Below are 23,863 nucleotides of genomic sequence, written 5' to 3'. Positions count from 1 at the left end.
ACATGCTTCTTAAAATATGTCTTTTGAGTAATCAGTTCTAACTATAGTACACCCAGTGTTATTACATTTGGAGTGTTGTATTAACTGTGCTGTACTTCCTGCTTTGACCATTTTTTTCTTTAATATATAATTCAATGTCTTACTGTAGAATAAAAACTGAGAATAAAATGTGTATAGAGAGCTTTAAAATATTTTTAGTAAATTCATAAATGTCACCACGATTTATATCAGTATATTATATTTTTTCTAGCAGACTTGCCTGCCACAGTCATAATACATGTTTAGCCATTGCCATTTTAACCCCACCCTAGCATTATTACACAAAATATATAGCAAGTTGTTTTTGAAGATCGGATCAATGAAGTGGATTTGAGTCTCTAGGTCTGCCTGAAACAAACTGAGTTTGAAGTTTATGGAATTCTATATTGACCTTGGGTGATACAGTGAAAGATCTGACATGTGCAATGGCTGGTTCTGTTAAAAATCAGTGGTAAAATGCCTGTTGACCTACCAATGAGGTCTTTGTTTCCCGCAGTGAGTTTTCAATGTATTACTTGAACTGAACTTAGTTTAAAAACAAAACTCCGTGACAAAAATTGAAACAATTTATTAAAATGAATTATGTAATAAAGGTATCTCTCTGTCTCTTTATTTTAAAATGTATTTATTTGAAAATATTAGAAAATGCAGCAAATGGAGAAAAATGCTACCCTTTGGCTTGAAACTTCATTGTCCTTTCTAATGTTACTGTATTTTTGCATTTTTCCCCACAGGACAGCATTGTTTGATCATTATGAACTGGCAGAGTATTTGATTTCAATGGTAAATATTTAATCAAGCAACATGTTTATAGAGATTATTGCTATCTATTACTACAGGTCTGCATAGAGAAACTCATAAAGGAGAATGTGTTCTCAGATATAGGTTATTTAGAGAGAGGTATATATTTCATAATGCATAATTGACAGTTATAGTACAACGGTAGTTATGGCTCCATAATACCATCCCACAGTTACAGAGGATGAAAACTCATATTTTTATTTCCATTTTACTTACTTAAAAAGGTCTCATAAATATCTTTTACCAAATATGACAAACTAGTTAAGTCATCCTCACTTTTAGGGTATGAAATATGAAATAAATGCTAAACATGCATTGAATTTAATCTGATTTTTCCAGAAAGAAATTCTTTCTTTAAAGTATGTACATGTTATTGTTCTGAGATCCCATAGCCATATATTGAAGTTTGTACATGATCTAGAAATATTTTTTACTCTGTGTAGTTTGGTTATATTGCTTCACTGAACAATTATGAGGGAGAAAGAGAAGAAATGTGACCAGGGATGCTATTGGCTATGCTCCAGGGGTCCAATTATACCAGTTAAACTGTGGCTCATATAATCATTATATGCCCCACTCTGCTGAGGAAATTTTCAGAAGTCATCAGAACTCTTTTTCATTTTATGTATGTTTAGGTTTTCTACTTAATTTCATTACAGTTATATTAAGCAGAATTCTCTTCTACATACAGTTTTGCTTTTCTCAGAAACTCTGTTAGAGGGATTGGATTTAGTCAGAACTAGATGTTGTGCTTATTTTTAATTCAAATGTGAAATGGTGAGGTTTGACTGCTTAAACTTGTCTGACAAAACAACCGTTCTTCAGAAGTTATTACCTGAGAAATACGGGCACAAGTTTTTGCATGTGGAGGCTTGCGTGCACAAAGTATTAGAGGGAATATCTTTAACACTGCATTTGCTAAGAACAAACTTTTATTCCATGAGTGTCATTTTGACTATTTTGGCCTCTTCCATTGAATCTATGCTGAGGGTTCGTTTGGCTTTCCATGTGAAGTATGTCAATTTTGAAGCTTTAGGACTGTTTTCATTTGCCCTGTCTGGGAATGGATCAAAATATGTCAGTTGAGGTTAGTGGGATGCAGCACGTACAACCTGTGCTGCCTGCTCTCTCGGATTCCTGTCAAGATCACTAGGTATTTCCTGTGCTGTGGTGTACACAAGGGTGAAAAAGAAAAGGTGGAGCAATGTTACTGCCGAAAAATAATGGCAAATTCCAGTTCAGAATGGCTTTCTGGTTTTAATAAAGACCAAAATTGATTTATTTTATACATTAAATATCCACATTTTGTATATGTTAACTTAGAATTATTACTTCCTTTATCTTATTTTTGGTACTTTTTGTGTCTGAAAATAAAAGCCATTATAAACAGATACAGTGTTACATCCAGGTCTTCTAGATAGAAAAGGTAAGATTATCTATGCTAAGCAGAATTGTCCAGGCACACTATGTATGCTATTTACATTTAAATTACACCATTTTTTTTGGTAAGTTGTAGGTCAATGTGCTACACAAAAACCAGAGCATCAAACTCTACAGATGTTTCTTGCAGAGCTTTTCATTATTTTGCATTTGGTCTCAACATTACATGGCAATGAGTAGATGCTCTTGTTTTGGTGAGATGTACAGCTAGGTTTTACCATAACCGAAGACTAACCAAAGCCTTAAAAAAAAGGGAAAAGACAGAAACCTCGGCCAATATTCCCAACTTCTAAACATTACAAAACTTTGTAGCTTTAAAGAAATACTACTTACAAATTGGTTTGCAAATTAAACATTTTAAGCACAATGGCTTTAACAATAATGTCAAAGTGGACGTTGTCACATTTGACAATAAGCTGCACAGTATCTGGTTTGTGATTGTATTTGCAAGTTATATCCACAACTATAAAGAAGAATAGAGACATGAAAATCAGAAAGTTCTCATGATTTTAGTGGTTTTTGTTCTTGTGTACTGGACAACTTACCATTGAGGTGTCTGGTGCTTCCTGAGTTTACTTCATTAATTTTATTAAAATGTCCTTATTCAAAGTAAATAAGCAGTAATTTTATACATTTTCTTGCTGCTTTTTTTCTGGACTTCCTTTTTCCCCTTTTGCTTCCTTTGTCTTCACTAAAAGAAAAATGAAAGATAAAATTGGTATAAATACTAATTGATATTTTTAAAATTTGCATAATATTTATTTTTATATTAATATCTGTTTAATTCATATATATTAATGTACAAATGCAAAAGTAAAAGGAGTTCAGAAACTAAATTTACAAACTCTTAATTCGGCTGTATCGTAAGTGTGTTAATTATATATGGCAGTATATAAGTTACTTGTGATAAATAATGATGAATGCTGCTGAATTCATTTTGCTGAAGGCTGAACAATGGTGTTAGCTGGAGGGAAGGTGATTAAAGGTCGTGTTGTTAACTGGAGAGTGCTGCCCTATATTCACTAAAATGAATGAGCCACTTGGATAAAAAAGATCTCTGATGAATAAGAACATTTTTCCTACAGGAAAGCTGGAGAGGGACTTTTTACAAAGGCATGTAGTGGTAGGAGAGGGGGAACAGTTTTAAACTGAAAGAGGGTAGATTTAGGTTAGATATTAGGAAGAAATTCATTGTGGTGAGGGTAGTGAGACACTGGAACAGGTTGCCCAGAGAAGCTGTGGATGCCGCCTCCCTAGCAGTGTTTAAGGCCAGATTGGATGGGACTTTGAGCAACCTGGTGTAGTGGAAAGGTGTCCCTGCCTGTGGCAGGGGGGTTGGAACTAGATGATCTTTAAGGTCCCTTCCAACCAAAACCATTGTACTATTCTATGATTCTGTGATTTTTAAGAGGTTGTCTGACTTTGTAGAAAGGTAACTGGGGAAAGGGTCTTGCATGTGTTAGTCTCAAACATTTCATCAACACACATTGGCAGCTTCCTGTTCTCTGTGGTAAAGAAATCATTGTACATTTATTAAATGTTTCTTATTACTACATTACAGGTTTTACCATCCTAGAAAGTAAATATTGCTCATGATTATGATTAATTCTCTCTCAAATTAGGACTGGACATAAAGATGACTCAAGTTGATGGAAAAGCTCCCATTGATTTTTTTTTCAATGATCTTTGGATATTATCTGAAATAAAATAGATTTTTTGTGTACTTGTTCAACTCATCCAATTTGACTTGCACCTCAATATCTAGAAAATTTATATCTAAAATATCATAAAACATACATCCATCTCATTGATTCATTTACTTGTATCTTCATACTCCCTTGTAGGTGGGATTTTTTAGATAGATATGTTTATGCTCATAGCATTTTGCTGATATGATCATAGCGATACTGTGACCATAGTGACCATACTGTCCTGGCAATATGTGTCTTGTGCAAAAAATAGACAAACCAGCAAAACTGAACTTTTGCCAGAATATCATTCCAGTCCTTGTGCTTCCCCTAAGGAGAAAGGTTGTATGAAAAACCTTGAGTTTGGAGAATAAAAATGTGTCCAATGTTGATACAGCTACTTTGGGGTCAAAATTAACTTGGCTCATATATCTTGTGATGAAGAATTGAAAATAAGATAGATCTATCTGTACAGATTGAACTGTTCTAATCTCTGGATACGTTACTTCTTGAACTGTATTCATATAGCGTGGAGGTTCAGAAGGGTCTTGTTGTGGTAGTTGTTTGATAGGTAAGACCGTATCATTGAAAGGGCTGCAATTTTTTTTATTTTTCCAGAGCTTCAATCCCAGTGTTTTCAAGTTAGAATTATACATTTTAAGTATTTAAATGCATGGAAAGGTACCCTAACAAAAGATCATGAGTTGTGAGTTCAGTATACCTAGAAGTACGCCACTATTATTTAGGCATCTAAATTTATATGTATAGATGACTGGGCTGTGGGTGATAGTTTGAAAACATGGTAGTTTTATATAGAGGTGTAATGTGGTTATTGAATTTGCTTATCTGGAGTTACTAAGAATGCCTGTAGTTCTGCTGTGCTTATAAAGGGCAGCACCATTTTGAAATTTAGTTTATTCATTATTCATGATAAACTTGAAATTCTCTGTTGCAGGGGGCTAATATTGATAGTGTTGACATAGAAGGTCGATCCCCGCTTCTGTTGGCTACTTCCTGTGCATCGTGGAAAATTGTGAATTTACTGCTCTCAAAAGGTAAAAAGGAATATACACATATTATAATACCTCCTTTGAGCAGGGTTCATACATGTTAAAACACTGCATCTAACTTTCCTCTCAATTTCAATTCAGTACTTCAGCACACAGTCCAGGAGCAGTTGAGCTAAACAGCTGCGCTGTGCTAGTATCCCCTGAGATAAAGGAAGAATTAGGGTGATGATTTTACATCTGAAAATGTTTGAGCTATATCTTTCAATTACTACACTTTTCATGCAAGCTAATTATTGTTACTATTTTTCCTCTTGTTAGTAGTAATATAACTGATTTTGTTAATAAGCCCGGTAGTGAGTTTTGAAGCTGTAACAAGATTGCAACTTTAAAAGATTAGAAGAGGTGATCAACTGTGTCTTTCAATTACCTCTTGATTTGTGGGAGCTCAGTATCTCTGAATATAAGGGCTGCACACAAATCTTAGTGCTGCAATGAAATACAAAATGCATACACACATGAGTTAATGATGAAATCTGAGTGTCAGTAGGGGGAGTTTTGTAAGTAAAATTATATGTTATAATGTTGACTTGAAATAATATTTATTATTTTATAGATTTATAAACACATTTGTTCAACATTTGTTCCTTTGTCTTAAACATCATCAATTAGTGCCAGGGGCCAGCAGTTTTGAAGTTGCTGGTATTTATTTCCATATTTATCTAGGAGCAAATGTATCATTAAAAGATCATCTTGGTCGGAATTTCTTGCATTTGACGGTATTGCAGCCTGGAGGATTACAGCATCTGAATGAGAAATTTCTGCAGGTACAGTAAGCATCAATTTATGTCTTTCTGTTACACTTACTAGAAAACATAAAGAAAAAAGGAACTACCATTTCATTTTGGAATGTTTGTAAAAATCTGTGGTACTTGTTAAGTTTCCCAGTGTCACAGAAAGTAGTTTGAAGAGGTACATATCTCTCATGAAAACATTTCAAAGCCAATAATACAGTTTTCTTATTGCCAGGCAAAGGAATAACATAATCCCATAAATTATTTTGCTGTTGGGGGATTGAATAGCTCAAGAGGTAGGCAATAAAATATAGAACTTTTCACTTCTGTTTTCCCAGATTGCATGCGGTAAAGCTAGGGAACGTGCTCATATTCAGTCAAGCTCTAGGACTTAAATAGCTTACAGCATATTCTGCAGGAGCTTTCTCTGGACTGGACTGTAATGAAGTCTTGGATTTAGTTTTAAAAACGATTTCAAACATGGATTGGTATTTGGCTATGCTGAGGCGAAGCACCCATATTGCTGGAGCCCAAGCTCACTTGAAAGAGTTAAATCTGCTAACCTCCAGAGCTCCAGAAACAAACTTTTAAATGTGAATCAAGTATAACTGATCTTACAACATCTGCTGAAATCTGTAAACAACTTTGATTAGTAACGCAGAATGGATTTAATCTCCCTTTTCAGCAGATGTGGAGAATCAGTTTTAAACCGGAGTGATAACTCTCAGTTGTCTGCATTGACTTTCTAACTATTGATCACACTAATAATTCAGACAAAGGAGCGGAGCAGACCAGGGGAGGAGATTTTTAGTTGCTTTAAAAAAGGCTATACATAGGATAGCGTTAGACAAGGTACAGAGGAAAAACAGGGAAATGAAGATGAGAAAGAGAAATGGGGGGAATAAAATTACACTGTAAACCAGTGAACTGATGGTTCTTGGCAGCCGTTAAGTTTTGCTACTGAATACAGACTATAGACTACCCTTACATTCTGTACAAGCCTTCTACTGACAGCAATGAGCATTATGCTGCTGAATAGAAGCAAAGAAGAATCTCCTGTATTGTACTATGGATGGACTGCAGTAAGGGTGCAGAGTGGCAAACTGCTGTGTTCTTTGAAGAGTAGTTGTTTGAAAAAAATGGTGACCCACAAATCAGCAGACATTAAATGCTCATTGTTGCTAAAATTACTTTTCCTAAAGTTTATTTCTCATTTTATATACTGCTATAAAGTATTAATGCTATTGTTACAAGCTATTAGAAGCTGTGGAGCATTAGTGATATAAATGTAATTCTGTGCTTTTGGGTTTTTTGGGGGGGGCAACAGATGGAACATATTAAAAATCTTGTAGTAGATGAAGATAATGAAGGATGCACTCCATTGCATTATGCATGCAGACAAGGCGTGGCCCTCTCTGTCAATAATTTACTCAGCCTCAACGTTTCCATCTACTCTAAGAGCAGGGACAAGAAGTCACCATTACACTTTGCTGCCAGGTTAGTAGCGCAGTCTAGGCAATGGAATCAATGCCATTTTTTCCATCTGTATTTTTTTTTGCCATTAATTCCTATGTTTATCTTATCTTTCAAAGCTATGGGCGCATCAATACATGTCAACGACTTATAAGAGATATGAAAGACACAAGACTTTTGAATGAAGGTGATAAGAAGGGAATGACTCCCCTTCATTTGGCAGCCCAGAATGGTCATGAGAAGGTAGTTCAGTTTCTTCTGAAGAGAGGGGCCCTTTTTCTCTGGTAAGTGTACAAAGTTCCATTCATTAAGGCAAAAAAGAACTATCAATCACCGTACATTTTATGTCCACCTGCTGGGAAGTTAATACAATATAAATATAAATACAACACATTAAAATATTTACTATATTAATATTTACAAATATAAATATACAATATAAGATCATATTTATAAAATATTTGTAAAACTAAGCTAATTGTGCCTTGCTTCAGCCTGACACGTAGAATCGTGTAGCTGTAAAGCAAGGCTTCTAATGCTGGGGAAACAGTTTTCTTGAAATCCAACTGAGAGAAGAACATTGAACCTTTGAATGGAAAAAATACAGTTTTGGAAGTATTATAATCATGTCAGCTTCACTTAAAGGCTTGAGTAGGGGTTCTTAGGATTAGTGGCTCACAGGCAACTTGCCTTGCACTCTAAGTCCTGATTCCAGGTCAAAGATCCTTGGATCATTGGCAGCTCCACAAAAGCTTCCAGGCTCACACCTGCAAAGACAGGAGCCAAAGCTACCAAAAAGCTGAGAGTACTGTTTCCAAGGTACAGTCTAGAGCTTTAACTTTCAAGTCCTGTGCTTCCAAGTCCACTGCAGCTGCACCTTGGAGCTGGGGACCTAAGTGTTCTAAGGGGATCCTTTAGCAAACAGACCTGTCAGACGTTCATTGTTTGTGACTGCGGAGGACCCGCTAAATGAACTACTGTTAAACCCTTTGTTTGCAGTGTCCTTAGCTGGATTAGTATACTGAGCTAGGATAGAGATGATAATATACATATATATATGTATGTTTGTATGTATATCTAAGTGTACACATGTATGTGTGTATGTATTTAGGCTTAATTTAGACTTAAATCTGGCATTTTTAAAAGAAATGTCCTGGTAGGTTCTATGTGATAAAAGGCTTAATGAGTTTTGTTATACTAAGATGAAGTAATATTAACAGAAATAATTTGTGTGCTTATAATGTTTTGTATATTCACTATCTTTAAATGCCAAATGCCGTAATATGGCCATGATCTATGACACATCTGTTGCGGAGTATTAGTAACAGAATATTGCAAGCTTTTGTGTCATTTTCAAGGGACGTATAAGAAAATGTGAGCGATGCAGATATACACAGACATAGAGAGAGAGGAGAAAAGAGAGAAGGAGACCCAAATACTATTATTGAGTTGAACCTTTTACTTCCAAATGATGCATTGATAATCACATAATAGTTGACAGAAGGCATGGACATCTCTGCAGTAGTCATGCCAAAGAAAAGAGGTTTGAGTCAAAGGAGGAGGCATTTACATTTACTTTAAATTTATAAAACATTTTCTGTTTATAATTACTAATTTTATACCGCTACATGTAAGTGATTATAAAGGCTGGACAGCCCTGCACCATGCTGCTTTTGGAGGATACACTCGCACGATGCAGATCATTTTGGATACTAATGTGAAGTGTACTGACAGAGTGGATGAAGAAGGGGTATGTGTTCACATAGCATTATTTGTTTCTTGTCTGCTGTTACTTCTAGACCAAACATCAGTTGTATGCTATTAGCAGTTTTCCACTGTGCATTACATGTGTAACATTTCATTTCCTGTGGCAGATTTAAAGTCTTTATATTTCACCACTGTTAAAGTTTATTGCTTAGATTAATATATGATTGCTGAAATTGTTATCTAATTCTTATGTGGGAGACAAAAAAAATGCAAATAGCCTAATAGAAAACATAAATACTGAGTGTGTTAGACACATCCCTCTTGCCCCCTTTACAATGCAAGAGTATTTTAACAATGTAATACAAACATTGGTAATTTAAATTTAAAGAGCTTGTACAGATTAAAAAAAATACCGTTTCAACTGTAGCTCATTAACATATTGGTTGAAACCCATCTGTTCTGCACAGCAGTGTCCAACAGATACAGGTCCTACCTTGCTCTGAAGTTTGAACAAATGCAATATCTATTGGGTCAAGACAGAATCCATTTCCTGAATTGGAGACCTCTTATATGAGCCCGCCTAAGAGTTCCCCATCAGAAAACACAGGGTCATCATTTTAAAGAACTATTCAGTTTCCCACACAGAAGGTGTTGCTAATTTCTCTGAGAACTGGTGTTGAAAACATTTAGAATTATTATATTAGGAACAAATCTTGCCTAGAAATTAATGAGAATCCAATGCTCAGTTCTTAATTTCCCTCCTGAAAAAATCTGGGTAAGCTGGAAAGGCTTTCAAAAGTCAGTTTCAGTGTGACTTGATTCCTAAACCATCATTGCCTTACTTTTATGAAAATACCAAAGAAAAAAACGTTCCTCTTACAAAACTGTGCCTGCAGATTTTCTTGCAGATTTGTTTGTATGAGCACATCTGGATATAATTGGATGCTTCTCTTCCTGATTATCAAATGCAGGTGTTCTGTATCTGTAGATCCCATCTTTTTTACCTATTTGTGACTTGCAGTTTGTTATAAAACTAAAACGTATTAATGCATTGGCCTTTCTTACCTACAGCTGAGTTTCCTATTCAGATTTAGCACTACTGAGCTGTAGACCCAGAATAAAGAACTTATCTATAATCTCTATCAGAATCTCTGTGACAATGTTCTACTTTTCAATGTTACTAGTAAAAGTATTCCGGACTTGCAAATGAGAATAGCATGTGGCTTTTCACTGTGGGAAAGGACTGAAATAAGTACTTTTTTTTTTTTTTTAATGATTCTCATGGATACATTGCTGTACTACTTTTCTGCACAGAACACAGCTTTGCACCTGGCTGCAAGAGAAGGACATGCAAAAGCAGTAAGGTTACTTCTTGACTACGGTGCGAAAATTCTGTTCAACAAAGCAGTAGCTTCTTTTTTCCATGAAGCAATACACAATAGGAGGAAAGATGTAGTGTCTGCTGTCATTTTGCACAAAAGGTAAGGTACACAGAAAATGCTTTTTGAATTTATTTTCCATTGTGTTTTGATTTTTTTTTTAACTGAGATTAAGTTCTGAAAACCTGCAGTGAATAAGTAAGACTGAGTATGTATTTTAAAATTCCAGACATTATGTTGTGTGCTAGTGAGAGCAAATAAAAAATGGCATAATTGTACTGGACATCAGATATGTGGCATGTTGTTTCCCATATTAGATTGAGTATTCACATTCTGTTAAAACAAAATACGTAGGAGCCATTAGAAATAAGTAATCCTTCCCATGTCTTCCCTCTTCTTACCTACATAATTTTGGCTTTTCACATGATGTTTCAATACCTACAGAATTTTAATCAAAATGTGAGTACAACTGATACCATTCAAGAGATTTAATTTAAAATTGTTGTTTTAAATTTTGCAAATATTTAAAAAATGTGACAGATCAACTGCAGTTTAGGATTTTTTATATTACAATATAATGAAGCCCCACTTCAGGAATAAATGTGTTGCACCATTGCCTAATGATCACATCTCTTGGTAAGAGTTGCAGAAACACTGCCAGTATTTTACTGTATTTATTATTACTCACCTAATCTTGTAATCCAAGATTCCAGCTTTAGTTCAAGTTTAATATTTTTGAGGTCTTAGCATAGTTGAAACACTTCTGTTTAATGGATAACACAATTAAACATGAATCATTCTTAGAGAAGCATCCAGAATGTTACTCAATTGCTCCCCAAACAGCTGATTTTTCCAGTTGATGATATGTAAACTTGTTACATATTGTGATTTGCAAGATAATATCTTAAATAACACTCAAATAATCTAGAAGTAGTTAATTTAAAAGAGAAGCAACTAATTCATTTTCTATTATCTCGGCTAATTTTTGCAGATGGGAAGAAGCTGTTGTGACATTCTCTCACTATTCTAGTGCCAATAAGTGTCCTTTGCTGGAAATGGTCGAGTATCTTCCTGATTCATTTAAAGTAAGTTTTCTGCACATATTAAAGAAAAGACTGCACAAAAAACCTTAGTTACATTGTATCATTTGCCATTGTTTTCCTAATGCTATCCTCACTAATATGTATTATTATAAAATAGAAACAATATAAATTCACAAATTGACATAATTGTATTTTAGTGATGGTTTCAGTTTGGCCAGTTTAATTTCTTTAGTATTACAAAAAGTTACTAACTTCCTGATGTCAATGGAGTTATAAAAGTAGTATAAAAAGGAGTATAAAAGTGATGAAAGCCAGAAGAGAATTGGGTTCAAAAACATTTGAGATATTTTCAGCTTCTGACCTGTTAAATGATGCTACAGAAATGCTTTTTATTAAAATAGCAAGTGACTTCGTATGTATATATTTATAAACACTTAACATTTTATATTTGTAAACTAGCATGTAGCCTTGTAAACTGGATAGTTTAATTATTTAACTCCTACCTGTAAACTCGGAGTTTTATGTCTTCAAAACATACACCGTAAAATCTGACTGAATCATCACTTCTGTTAGATGACTGCTGTATTTGAAGGTTATTTTCTTCAGGTACAAGCATTATATTCTTTCTGCTGAACGTTATCTCTATCATCTTAATTCACTTTTCTGTTCATCTGCAAAGCTGGTTTTGGACAACTGCATAATTGAATCTTCAGAGGAAAAGACAAGTCGAGACTTCTATGTAAGTGGATGAAAACATTTATGAAGACAGTGTATTTTACAGTCTTAGGATGGAATATGTCATGATTCGCCTGGCTGTATATTAGCAGCAGTACATTATTTGGATAATAAGTTAGAAAATCATCAGCTTGGCTTTTAGCTACTACTAGTGGACTAAATTCTGATACCTCTTAAATATTTCCTATAGTTGCAATTATAGTTCTATAGTTGGTGAATTGAAATCAGCCAATATTTTAACTTGTTTTATGAATAATTCAGTAGTTATTCACCAATAAATATATTTGAATCTGCGCTTTTAATATATATTTCGCAAAAAACTCCTCAGTATTAGGATGACTTTTGAAAATCACTTCATCAGATATTAGCAATCTTCAACTGTTAGTCTTTTTTTTTTTCTCTGCAAAGCACTGATTTAATTGTCTTTATTGCCTCTGTGATGCTGAAATGAACATATTTTTGTCTTGAAAGTTTGGAAAGTACACAGTATGTATACTTTAATGTATACATCAAGTTCATGTGGATAAGGTACACTTGTAGATGAATATCAGATCTTAACAGAAAACACAGCTGATCTTATTTTCTTTTGGGCCGTAAATGACTTTGAAGTTCAGTTTCTGTAATCTTCATGTTTGTGCATTTTAACAAGTATAACATTAAACCTGAGCAATCTATAGACTTTATCTTTGCTATGTTGATTCTTGCCATCATGCTGGGTATCAGAGGTTATGGGTATTTCAAAATAACAGTGGTAGAAGACATAATAGCTATTTATGCATGTCAAAAGCTTGCCTATCATAAGTAGTTCAATTGTCATCAATAATTCACAGTCCAATGTGTTTCTTTTTTTGTAAATTCTTGTCCAAAATCTTAAGCAGTAGGTTGCTTTCACAATGCTAAGGAGGCATGAATGTTCTACAGTTATGTTACCTTGAAAACGTATTGAAAACCACCTTATCAATTATTATATTGGATTGTGTCTACATCATTAACTGAAAACTTGCAGATTTTCTGCTACTGTACATTTTCTTTATTTTGTGTTATCAAAACCATATAAATTTTAAATACAAGCTTTTCTTCAAAGTTAACATTAAACAAATTAGAGTTATGAGAATGACTTTTTAACTGTAATATTTTAAGAAGAAATGTGTACTTTTTATTTTACAATTCAAAATGGCTGTTTAATCATCTTACATTCACAGATGTGACTGTATGTATGTATGTGATGTATTCATGGCTTGTGTCCACTGGCAGAGTAACTAACAATCAATATAAATCAATGTTCTAATTACTTTGACACAATATATATTTTTTTTTCTCTAAACATAACCTTTTTTAAATTAAGCACATTATCTCAGTCTTAGATTATCAGTTTCATCATATTTAAATGCTTGTATATGATTATTATTCAGATTGAATATAACTTCAGATATCTTCAGTGTCCCCTGACACTTAACAAGAAACTAAAGGATGATGAAGACATTTTCTATGAACCACTTACCACTTTAAATGTAAGTAAAAGTTCTTTATTTTACTCTGACATCATTCCATGCTGTCTTGCTTTAGACAAAATCAGGAGGTTTGAATTTTTCATCATAATATTTCTTTTCCAAAGCCCGTAACTCTGTATATTTAAAGTATATTGGAATGAAGTATGGGCCAGAGTTCTTACAGTCTAAGTAATAAATAACATTTCTTTTAAGTTTAGATAAAAATTCTTAGTTTATTTAAACAACTATGAATGTTTCAAGAGAACATGCTGTATGTGCAGGTAATACACCAAAGAAAACCATACCCCAGTCATTGTAGTGACCATGCACTGGAACGTAAGGCATTGAAAAATCTGACAAAACTAATTTTCTCATATGTTAATTGCAATATACTTTCTGTGTCTAAAACAAATTTTGCTGTTCTTTCACATTGCCAGTCTGTTCGGTCATTCTTTGTCAGAAAATGTTTACAGAGCAAACTTTTTGGCTTAATTTGATTACTTTTGGGGCTTCCTCTTGGCTATTAGACTTAGTATACTGTCTAATAATAAATAAATATTTTCTCATTAAATATAACTAGAAAAGCTTGGTCTTTTCTTGGTCAACACAGATATAGTTGACAATAGTCTGTACAATTTTTTAAAGCTTGAAATAGACTAACAGAGCAGCAGAAGAGAAGCTCGATGCCTCAGTAGGCAGAGAAGGCAAGATAGTAAGAGCTTTGGCCCAGAGTGCATAAACAAAAGAACTTTGCAATATTTTACAGACATTTTACTTTTCGTTAGGCTAATATTCAAGGAAAGAAGTTGGCCTAGCCAGTTTTGTAAGCACTTTACTTAGCTAGATGAGATAAGTTTGATCCTTATGCTTTCTTGTTTTGTAGGCCATGGTACGCCACAATCGCATGGAGCTACTCAGTCATCCTGTGTGTAAAGAATATTTGCTTATGAAATGGTAGGTGTATTTTAATGTACATAAAATATAATATTGCATGTCAGGTGAAGGCTGTTGTGCCTAAGAGTTGTTTACTAAGATGTACATATTTATAGTGTTGACTGAAGCAGATGTCTTTTCCATATAACCTCTCATAAATGTATTTAGAATATGCTGATGATTATCATATAAAATGTAGCTTAGCATTTAGTAATGATTCTTTGATATTTACAACCACTATCTTTGTTTCCACTTTATTGCAAAAATATATAATAGGTTTGCTGAGTTAAAAATAAAAGGAACCGTATTTCAGAATGGCCAATATGCTTTTGTCCACGTAAAGCTCAATCACAGAATCACAGAATCACAGAATCACAGAATCAGCCAGGTTGGAAGAGACCTCTGGGATCATCGAGTCCAACCATTGCCCTGACACCACCATGTCAACTAGAACACGGCACTAAGTGCCATGTCCAGTCTTTTCTTAAACACATCCAGAGATGGTGACTCCACCACCTCCCTGGGCAGCCCCTTCCAATGTCTAATAACCCTTTCTGAAAAGAAATTCTTCCTAATGTCCAACCTGAACCTCCCCTGTAAAAGCTTGAGGCTGCGTCCTCTTGTCCTATCACTAGTTGCCTGGGAGAAGAGGCCGATGCTCACTCCGCTACAACCTCCCTTCAGGTAGTTGTAGACTGCAATAAGGTCACCTCTGAGCCTCCTCTTCTCCAGGCTAAACAACCCCAGCTCCCTCAGCCATTCCTCATAGGTCAGACCCTCCAGACCTTTCACCAGCTTGGTCGCCCTCCTCTGGACTTGCTCCAACACCTCAACATCTTTCTTGAAGTGCGGGGCCCAGAACTGGACACAGTATTCAAGGTGTGCCCTCACCAGTGCCGAGGACAGAGGGACGATCACTTCCCTAGACCGGCTGGCTACACTATTCCTAATAGAGGCCAGGATGCCATTGGCTTTCTTGGCCTCCTGGGCACACTGCTGGCTCATGTTTAGCTGGCTGTCGATCAGCACCCCCAGGTCTCTTTCCACTGGGCCGCTTTCTAACCACTCTTCCCCCAGCCTGTAGCGCTGCATGGGGTCGTTGTGTCCAAAGTGTAAGACCCGGCACTTGTTCTTGTTGAACCTCATGCCGTTGGTCTCGGCCCATCTATCTAACCTGTCCAGATCCCTCTGGAGGGCCTTCCTACCCTTCAGCAGATCGACGCTCCCACCCAGCTTGGTGTCATCTGCAAATTTACTGAGGGTGCACTCAATCCCTACATCTAGATCATCTATAAAGATATTGAACAGCACCGGCCCCAGAACTGAGCCCTGGGGAACACCGCTAGTGACCGGCCGCCAGTTGGACTTTACCCCATTCACCACCACTCTCTGGGCTCGGCCATCCAGCCAGTTTTTAACCCATTGAAGAGTCCACCCATCCAAGCCCCAGGCAGCTAGTTTGTCTAGGAGGATGCTGAACACATTCATCACAAAAGGACATTTTAAGAAATGTTTATTTCCTCATCTTGAGAACATTGTTGGCTGTTACATTTGGATGCATGTTCTTCTAAATATGTAAAGTGTTGTAACTTTCATATTCTTACTTTCAAGGATGGCCTATGGATTTCGAGCACATCTGATGAATTTAGGCATATATTCTCTCGGTCTCATTCCACTGACTCTTCTGGTTACTCACATACAGCCAGGAAGACCTTTGAATGGAACAGAGATCTATGAAGCAAGACCATTAGAATATGAGGTACTGAGTTGTCTTAGTAGTTACAATATGTTTAGGATTCTTATAGCAAAAAGGTATGATCATTTAAATAATTTCTAGAATTATTTCTGATTTACCAACTCTAAGGAATAGAATTGAAGTGTATCTTTTTAAACATTCAGCAGCAACTTCTGTATACAATTTTCAGTTCTCATTTCTTATTTTTAATCTTTTTGGAAAATATTGCATCTGGTACATGGTTAATTCAGTTTCTTCCCTGAAGTGAGTATTTCTTTAATGTCGAAGAAAAAAGATCAATGTGTATTTAATTATGAAAAGACAGAAAACAGTGGATTCTTTAGCTTTCTATGTCCTTTTAATTTTCAACCAAAATAACTGGATATTGCACATTTAAAATTTGACATAGAAAGAGTAGTCAATAATAAAGTGCTTTTGGGTATTCAGATACATCTTTCTTTGCCCATATTATGTATTACTTTCCCTTGCAGGCCCAGTATTTCTTCACTAGGCTCATGAACTATGAGGCTAAGACAGAACAAGTCTGTGTATAGGTACCTCATGTACAACAGTAATGAAAAAAGTAACAGCAGAATTCAGTCATATATGGGCGTAAAACTCTGTGAAAGGTTTTTAATTGTATTGGATGTTTCCTATAATCCCTGTTAATAAACTTAAAAGAAAAAAATAGAAAAAATTGTATTGTGCTAAAATGTGAATGATATACCCCCATTTTGGAATTATGATATCTCAAATAAAAAATTGAGTAGTTAGCAAAGTACATATGCATCATAGTGACTTTTGAATATCCATCTCTCCATCACAGCTGTGATAGGTGTGGGGCTACTCTAGTGATTTATGAATATTGATCTTGTCCATGATATGCATTGGATGGAAATGATGCTTTAGCTGGAGCCATAAGGAGAGCAAGAAAAGGTGAACCTTGTCTCAGGATAAACCTGTCCTCCATAGATACTTTGGGGTTGTTAAGAGACAAAGCTCAAACTTTTTTCAGAAGCTGGAACTGGAATAATTAGGACACCATAGTGAACCAAAGAAGTCAGACTTGCCAGGTCTACCACTACACAAGAATGAGGCTTTAGGAAGGAAAGACATTGGTGCAACTGATTGATGTCCTTTTTGTAAGTGTTTCCTTCCTGCAGTTAAAAGTAAGCAGTATTCTGTCTTTTAAGAAGGCTGTGTTGTTCCTAAACTGAACATTGTACTAGACTTGCAGAGAAGCAACTGCAGGTTCTGCTGTTTATTGAACCTGTGAGTACAACTCATACACAGTGTTGCACTCCTGTGTCTGTGTGAAGGGCAGGAGAGTCACAGAGCTCTGTCTTTATGACATGAAGTCATATATTCTGAGAAGAGGCGCCTGTGTCGTTAGTCCTGAAACAGTAACATACTGGTGTTAATGGAGACAAGTTTTTGTTGCATGGTGAACTTTTCAAATGATCCATTTCAAGTAAGTGATTTTATCACTAAAACCAAGGATTTTGACAAGCAAAAAAAAAGAGGCAAGAAAACAGTTCTTTTGGGAGAGAAAAGACATAAAACTGAAATAGGAACTCGAAAAGGGTATGCTAGTAGAAAAGTGAAATAAAATAAACTCAAGGGATATAAGAGGTTCATGAGGCTATCCTGATATATGAAAAAGTCTGGAGAATCACATACCCAGTCCAGCCCATTACATACAGGATTCTCAAAGATTCAGAAGCCAGAAGAACTAGCAGAACTGGAAGAATTCATGCTCCACTAGTTCATCTTCCTGGTGGAAGACAGGAGAATGACAGGAACTGCATACAGCAGACAGAGGAATGACTCAGACTGACCCAGGTCCTTGAATAGTCAGAGACTGGGTGGAAGAAGCATAGTTGGAAGAGGGAGTCCCGTCCTTCAAAGAGGAATGATGCCAGAGCAGGAGCCATGAAGATGCTGCCTGAGAGACTAGAGCAACAGCAGTATATATGAAATGTATATGAATATGATTAAATTTGCTATTGTTATCTGTGCCAATAGAAGGCTTCTCACAACAAAGTTGTCTTTGCCTCTACTGGTTGTAAAGGGAGACATCAAAAGGGAGCAGCCGCATAAGGATGTCAGGACTTCCAATTTGTCCAAAGACTTCTATTGCCATTCTGGATACTAGAATATGATAGTGAAGTTACGGACAACAGAATTTGTCTTTATGTCCATCCAGTGGAAAAACATGCTGAAAATGTGGCATAAATACTGCAATTTCAGTTGCCAAACTCGAATAGCAGTAATAAGAAAGCAGCACAGCAACTATTTATCATGGTAATGCTCAAACTTTTGTACCTGGTTTGAATTACTTAAACACAATATATGTCACATGAATTTCACAATAAATATTAGTAAAAGAGAATTTAGATAGTAATAAATTTATTTGAAGCAAGCTAACAGAGTTTCTTAATTTGGCATTATAATGCATATGTAGTAGGTAGAGCTGAAATAAACATTTAATAATTTCTGATTTGTTTTGTGCTCTGATTTTTGTTTCAGAACTCATACTTCACAAGGGTGTGTATGTGTTTAGTTTTAATTATGAGTTTACTGGGAATCTGCAAAGAAATATTTCAGCTCATTCAGCAGGTAAATACATAGAGAAATAACATTAATCAGACAGTGTGATTGCATAGTAGTTTGTTTGATATTGAAATAAATCTGATTTTTCCCTAATTAAAAGGGAAATACCAATGTATATAAGATTAAAAGTGAGAAACATTTAAATAGTGTATTGAATTCAGCCCTTTAATGATGCATGACTTGTAAATATGCATCTGTCTCTCTTAAATCCTAGAAATTGAAATATTTGTTGGATTATTCCAATCTACTGGACTGGACAATTTATACTACAAGCATAATTTTTGTGTCTTCTTTATTTATTAATACACCAGCTCATTTGCAGTGGGAATGTGGAGCAATTGCTGTATACTTGTCTTGGATGAACTTCTTGCTTTACCTTCAACGGTAAAAGTTATTTACGTGCTTTACAATAAAATACTTTTAATATTTGCAGATATTTTACATATCCTAAACCATGACTGATTGAGTGTGGTAGCCCTATTTTTTTTTTTTTTCAAGCTATACAAGTTTCCAGATTAGGACCATAGGAATTTTTTAACCTAATGAACTGTAAAGTAGTTTTCAGTGTTTTTCATGTAGAGCATCACAGCATGTGTTATGGCAACTAAAGAAATAACAAGGTTTATTTTAATGTTAAGTAAGCAAAGCCACCAAATATGTCTTTTTAAAAACATGTTTCATTATACTGTATAGACTTTTAGTTTAAAAAAAAGGATATGAATTACAAGAGGCAAAAGGAGGTCTGTTTTTGTAAGTAATACCTGGGAGAAAGTAAATTCTTCTATCATCTTACAGATTAAATGGTACACCCCGCTTTTCTACACCATAGTGTCCTGTAAAAGAATTAAAATGGGTGAAATTATTTCTTTAGTTGACATTAGGTCTATTTATTGCCATTAATGATCTTATTGCTGTCACTAGTACAATAGTGTCCAAGAGTTATGGACTGCAGGAGAGCTGGGTGGAGGGAAAAATAATGTGAATGTAGTGCTTAAGACTAATAAATTAAACATGTTTGTGCCTGAGCAGGATGGCCTTGCACAAAGATGAGGTGTGGTTGATCAGCAAAAAAGTGGTGATTTGGAGCTGTTTAGAAAATAAGGATGACAGTATGTGATAACACGGCATATGTGCTCTTCTGATTCTTACTGTATATATGCACTAATCACTGCCACAAGGTGGACAGACAAACACGGCATTTGCTGATTAATTTCAGGATCATTTTACTGTAGTTGGGATGTTTAAGGACAAGGTTTCTAAACAGTTAATTTCATAAACAGAGAGTATCTTTATGGTACTGCCTCTGCTCGCAAACCTGGTCCTACATGTGTCTGACCTTAGATGACTAATGAATGGCATGTCCTCTCTCCTCTGCTGTGTGCTGTGGGCAAAAAGGGGGTTGAATCTAAACAGTAAAAAGTAAATTTGTGATTGCCCAACCTTCCTTCTCTGCTAGATGAAATGCTTCCCTGGCCTGAATATTTTTCGTTTGTATAGCAGTAGAACTCTACACATCATTTTTCTAACTCATTCAGGCCATCTCATCTCAAAGCCACCTGTAGCTTTATCGACTTCAAAGGAGTTTTGCCTAATAAATGCCTAATAAATAGGAGACCAGGTTTGCTTTACTTCCAGCTTGATCTTTTTTAGCCTTGCACATAATATTTCAGGGGGAAAATCCTGTGGAGGGATTTTCTCAGTTGCTACTGTTGTAGCATAGAACAGTCATCTGGTCCCTGAATCTGGCAGAGGACATAAATTCCCAACTTCAGGTTTGGGGGGAAAAGTAGCTTAATCTGCTTTATGACAACTCATGTTCTGAGATCTAGTTTTTGTTTAAGCCAAGAATGGGAGAGACTTGCCAGATGACAGACTGTTTTTGGAAACACAGGTGTCTTAAAATTGTGCTACTCCCCTTCTCTTCCTGAGCAATGTGATTCTTCTTGTTTGCTTGTTTTCCTTACTTTGTAGTGTCATAAAAAGCAAAATCTTTTTAAATTAGGCGTGGTGCCAGTTGTCCTTTGTTCTGGTTGCTAATTTGCTTCAAAAAGCAGCAAAAAATGAGATAGTTTCTTAATGTTATTATTCTGAGTGCAACAGTGATACAATATTATGCTGTCTGTGGCTATGGAGAGAGTAAAAGTTGTCAGTGAAAAAATAATATCTTGAAGAAGTACTGCTCTAGTGTATTAAAATACAAGATTATGTAGTATAGGCTTGCTGTAAATAGGAACACTTGCATTCTTTTGGATGTGAAAGTACAACACGTTTGTACCATCTCGGAATGTTTTCCCCCTGTACTCGGCACTGTCGAGGCCACACCTCAAATACTGTGTTCGGTTTTGGGCCCCTCACTACAAGAAAGACATTGAGGTGCTGGAGCGAGTCCAAAGAAGGGCAACGAAGCTGGTGAAAGGTCTGGAGAACAAGTCTTATGAGGAGTGGCTGAGGGGAACTGGGGTGGTTTAGTTTGGAGAAAAGGAGGCTGAGGGGAGACCTTATTGCTCTCTACAACTACCTGAAAGGAGGTTGTAGCGAGGTAGGTGTTGGTCTCTTCTCACAAGTAACAAATGATAGGATGAGAGGAAGTGGCCTCAAGTTGCACCAGGGGAGGTTTAGATTGGATATGAAATATTTCTTCACCAAAAGGGCTGTCAAGCATTGGAAAAGGCTGCCCAGGGAAGTGGTGGAGTCACCATCCCTGGAGGTATTTAAAAGACGAGTAGATGTGGTGCTTAGGGACATGGTTTAGTGGTGGACTTGGCAGTGCTGGGTTAACGGTTGGACTTGATGATCTTAAAAGGTCCTTTTCAACCAAGACGATTCTATGATTCTATGTCTCGGAGAGGCAAAATGTCTGTTTTCACACATGAAAATCAGGATTACTTATTCTCTTACATAAATAACTGTAAGGGACTCTAACTTCAGTATTTAATTTTGCGTATCTTTTCTGTTTACTTATTGCCTAGATTTGAAAACTATGGCATCTATGTTGTGATGTTCTGGGAAATTTTGAGGACTTTGATTCGGATTGCTGTCGTTTTCTTTTTCCTGATATTGGCCTTTGGACTGAGTTTCTTTGTCCTTTTGGGTTCACAGGTTAGTTGAATGGCACAGTTAATTTTTATCATTATAGACATTATGTTTTTTGGCTAAAGAATCTCAAGATGTTATTTACAAATTTCATCAGTTTAGGTTTTTTCTTGATTTTGGTATTTCTTCTGTTTACAGCAAACGTATAGCACACCTCTTCTTTCTGTAATGAAGACATTTGCAATGATGCTGGGAGACATTAATTACCATGATGCATTCCTTGATCCACTACTAAGCAGTGAATTGCCATATCCATTCCTGAGTTACACAGTTCTCATTATATTTACCTTGCTTATTCCAATCCTTCTTATGAACTTGCTAGTAAGTAAACTACTTATTAATATACAAAAGTGGTTAAGCACAGATTTATACACAGTTTTAGCATATAGAATTACTTTAGTGCTGATTAGTGACATTCATTCATTATTTAACTATATTTTCAGTAACGTATTAAAAAGTTGCCATACTCTGGACTCATTTTCCCTCCAGTTTACTGTTCTGAATATTTTCGCACAGTTAACTCTTGCAGGGTTATCTTGTAGATCTTTAGATAGTAACTGTGATGGAATTTGAATTGGAGCTGCAATGTATTATTATGAGGTCTTGATAAAGCAAATTGAGGAACAATGATTTTAAGAAGTACTTTGATAAATGTGTGCCTCCTAGACTAGACATAGTCTTAATGGTTCAACCCCTTGCTGTATCATAACCTAGCACTAGCAATATTTTTTTTTTAAAAAGCCAAACCCAGGATCTTCATTGTACACAAAACAGCAGGCAGCAGTAGTGTTAAAACTAACTAATGATCCTGACCTGAACAAAAAGGATCAGAAAACATGGTAATGGTGAGAGAGGGGGAAAATATGTAATACATCTTCAGCCATGTTCCATTCAACATCATTTGGTTTTTTTTAGGAAATCAGGTTTTTATATGAACTGACCAATAAAGATCAAACAATTCAGGTTTCTTAAGTTATTTATTGCTGCCATGATCCAATCAAGAGGTCAACAAGTTTTTTAATGTAACAGCAGTAATACAGAATCAAAAGAGATGTTATTCTTGACAAATATTTGAAGTAGCTCTTTAGTACCTTACTAGTAGACAGATAGTTGGCATTAAAAAACGCTTATTATATTTCTTGATATGAATTTTCAAAATGTGCACAAAAGGGTTATGTTTCCAAAATCAAGTGAAATAAAAGAAACTTTAGAGTAATTTTGGATTTAAATGTGAATAATAAATGCAATTGAAATCACAGACTATGAAAAAATAGATAATGAAACCTTTCTTGGTATTTTTAGATTGGTTTGGCTGTTGGGGACATAGCTGAAGTACAAAAATATGCTGCACTCAAGAGGATTGCAATGCAGGTAAGTAGCATACCATAGAAGCACCAACTATAGGAAGTGGATATCATTGTTAGAACACCATTCAGATAATTAGCTGATTTATCATCAACATCCCAAACTAACATCTTATCATCTCTGTAAAGCAACTTGGTGAACATGGGCATCCTATTCTGAATCTCATTTTCAGTCATGTGAGTTCTTGTCAAGGAATATATAACCAAACGCATTTTTAAGCAACTTTGGAACAGTCAGTTCAATGAATTCTGAGTTATTCCAACAACAGAATCTCAAAATGAGTAAATGCAATGTTTGAGATTGGAGAGTTGCCTTTTAAGGAGAGAATTGATGCTGTGTGTATGCAGAAATTGAAAGGATGCCAAATTCATTGCAGTATACTGAAGGCTCATGCCGGTCTGCGTACTAAGGAGATACTATGCAACACCAGGTATAACTAAGTAACTTAAAATCACATTTCTTAATGTTTTTAGTTACTTTAAGATGTATAAAGACACCTAACAGAACTTCTGTTGAAATCGGAAGAAG

General features: G+C 35.5%; 1 protein-coding gene across 1 annotated transcript in view; it reads left to right on the top strand.

Annotated features, from left to right (window-relative positions):
* The window catches only part of TRPA1 (transient receptor potential cation channel subfamily A member 1), a 38,587-nt gene that overhangs the window by 10,432 nt on the left and 4,292 nt on the right, over positions 1-23,863 (top strand). The window contains exons 8-24 of the mRNA XM_068396972.1: positions 774-822; positions 4,924-5,023; positions 5,702-5,802; positions 7,097-7,266; positions 7,362-7,526; positions 8,878-8,992; positions 10,264-10,430; positions 11,320-11,413; positions 12,051-12,110; positions 13,519-13,617; positions 14,480-14,550; positions 16,141-16,288; positions 18,794-18,883; positions 19,092-19,261; positions 21,847-21,976; positions 22,109-22,291; positions 23,273-23,341. Of these exons, the coding sequence (XP_068253073.1) occupies positions 774-822; positions 4,924-5,023; positions 5,702-5,802; positions 7,097-7,266; positions 7,362-7,526; positions 8,878-8,992; positions 10,264-10,430; positions 11,320-11,413; positions 12,051-12,110; positions 13,519-13,617; positions 14,480-14,550; positions 16,141-16,288; positions 18,794-18,883; positions 19,092-19,261; positions 21,847-21,976; positions 22,109-22,291; positions 23,273-23,341 (1,981 nt within the window). The remainder of the gene's footprint in view (positions 1-773; positions 823-4,923; positions 5,024-5,701; positions 5,803-7,096; positions 7,267-7,361; positions 7,527-8,877; positions 8,993-10,263; positions 10,431-11,319; positions 11,414-12,050; positions 12,111-13,518; positions 13,618-14,479; positions 14,551-16,140; positions 16,289-18,793; positions 18,884-19,091; positions 19,262-21,846; positions 21,977-22,108; positions 22,292-23,272; positions 23,342-23,863) is intronic.

The sequence above is a fragment of the Nyctibius grandis genome, chromosome 3 (genome assembly GCF_013368605.1).
Source record: "Nyctibius grandis isolate bNycGra1 chromosome 3, bNycGra1.pri, whole genome shotgun sequence".
In the NCBI taxonomy this organism is placed as follows: Eukaryota; Metazoa; Chordata; class Aves; order Nyctibiiformes; family Nyctibiidae; genus Nyctibius; species Nyctibius grandis.
The sequence above is the reverse complement of the archived record's forward strand: the minus strand, read 5'-3'. Positions and strand labels throughout refer to the sequence as shown.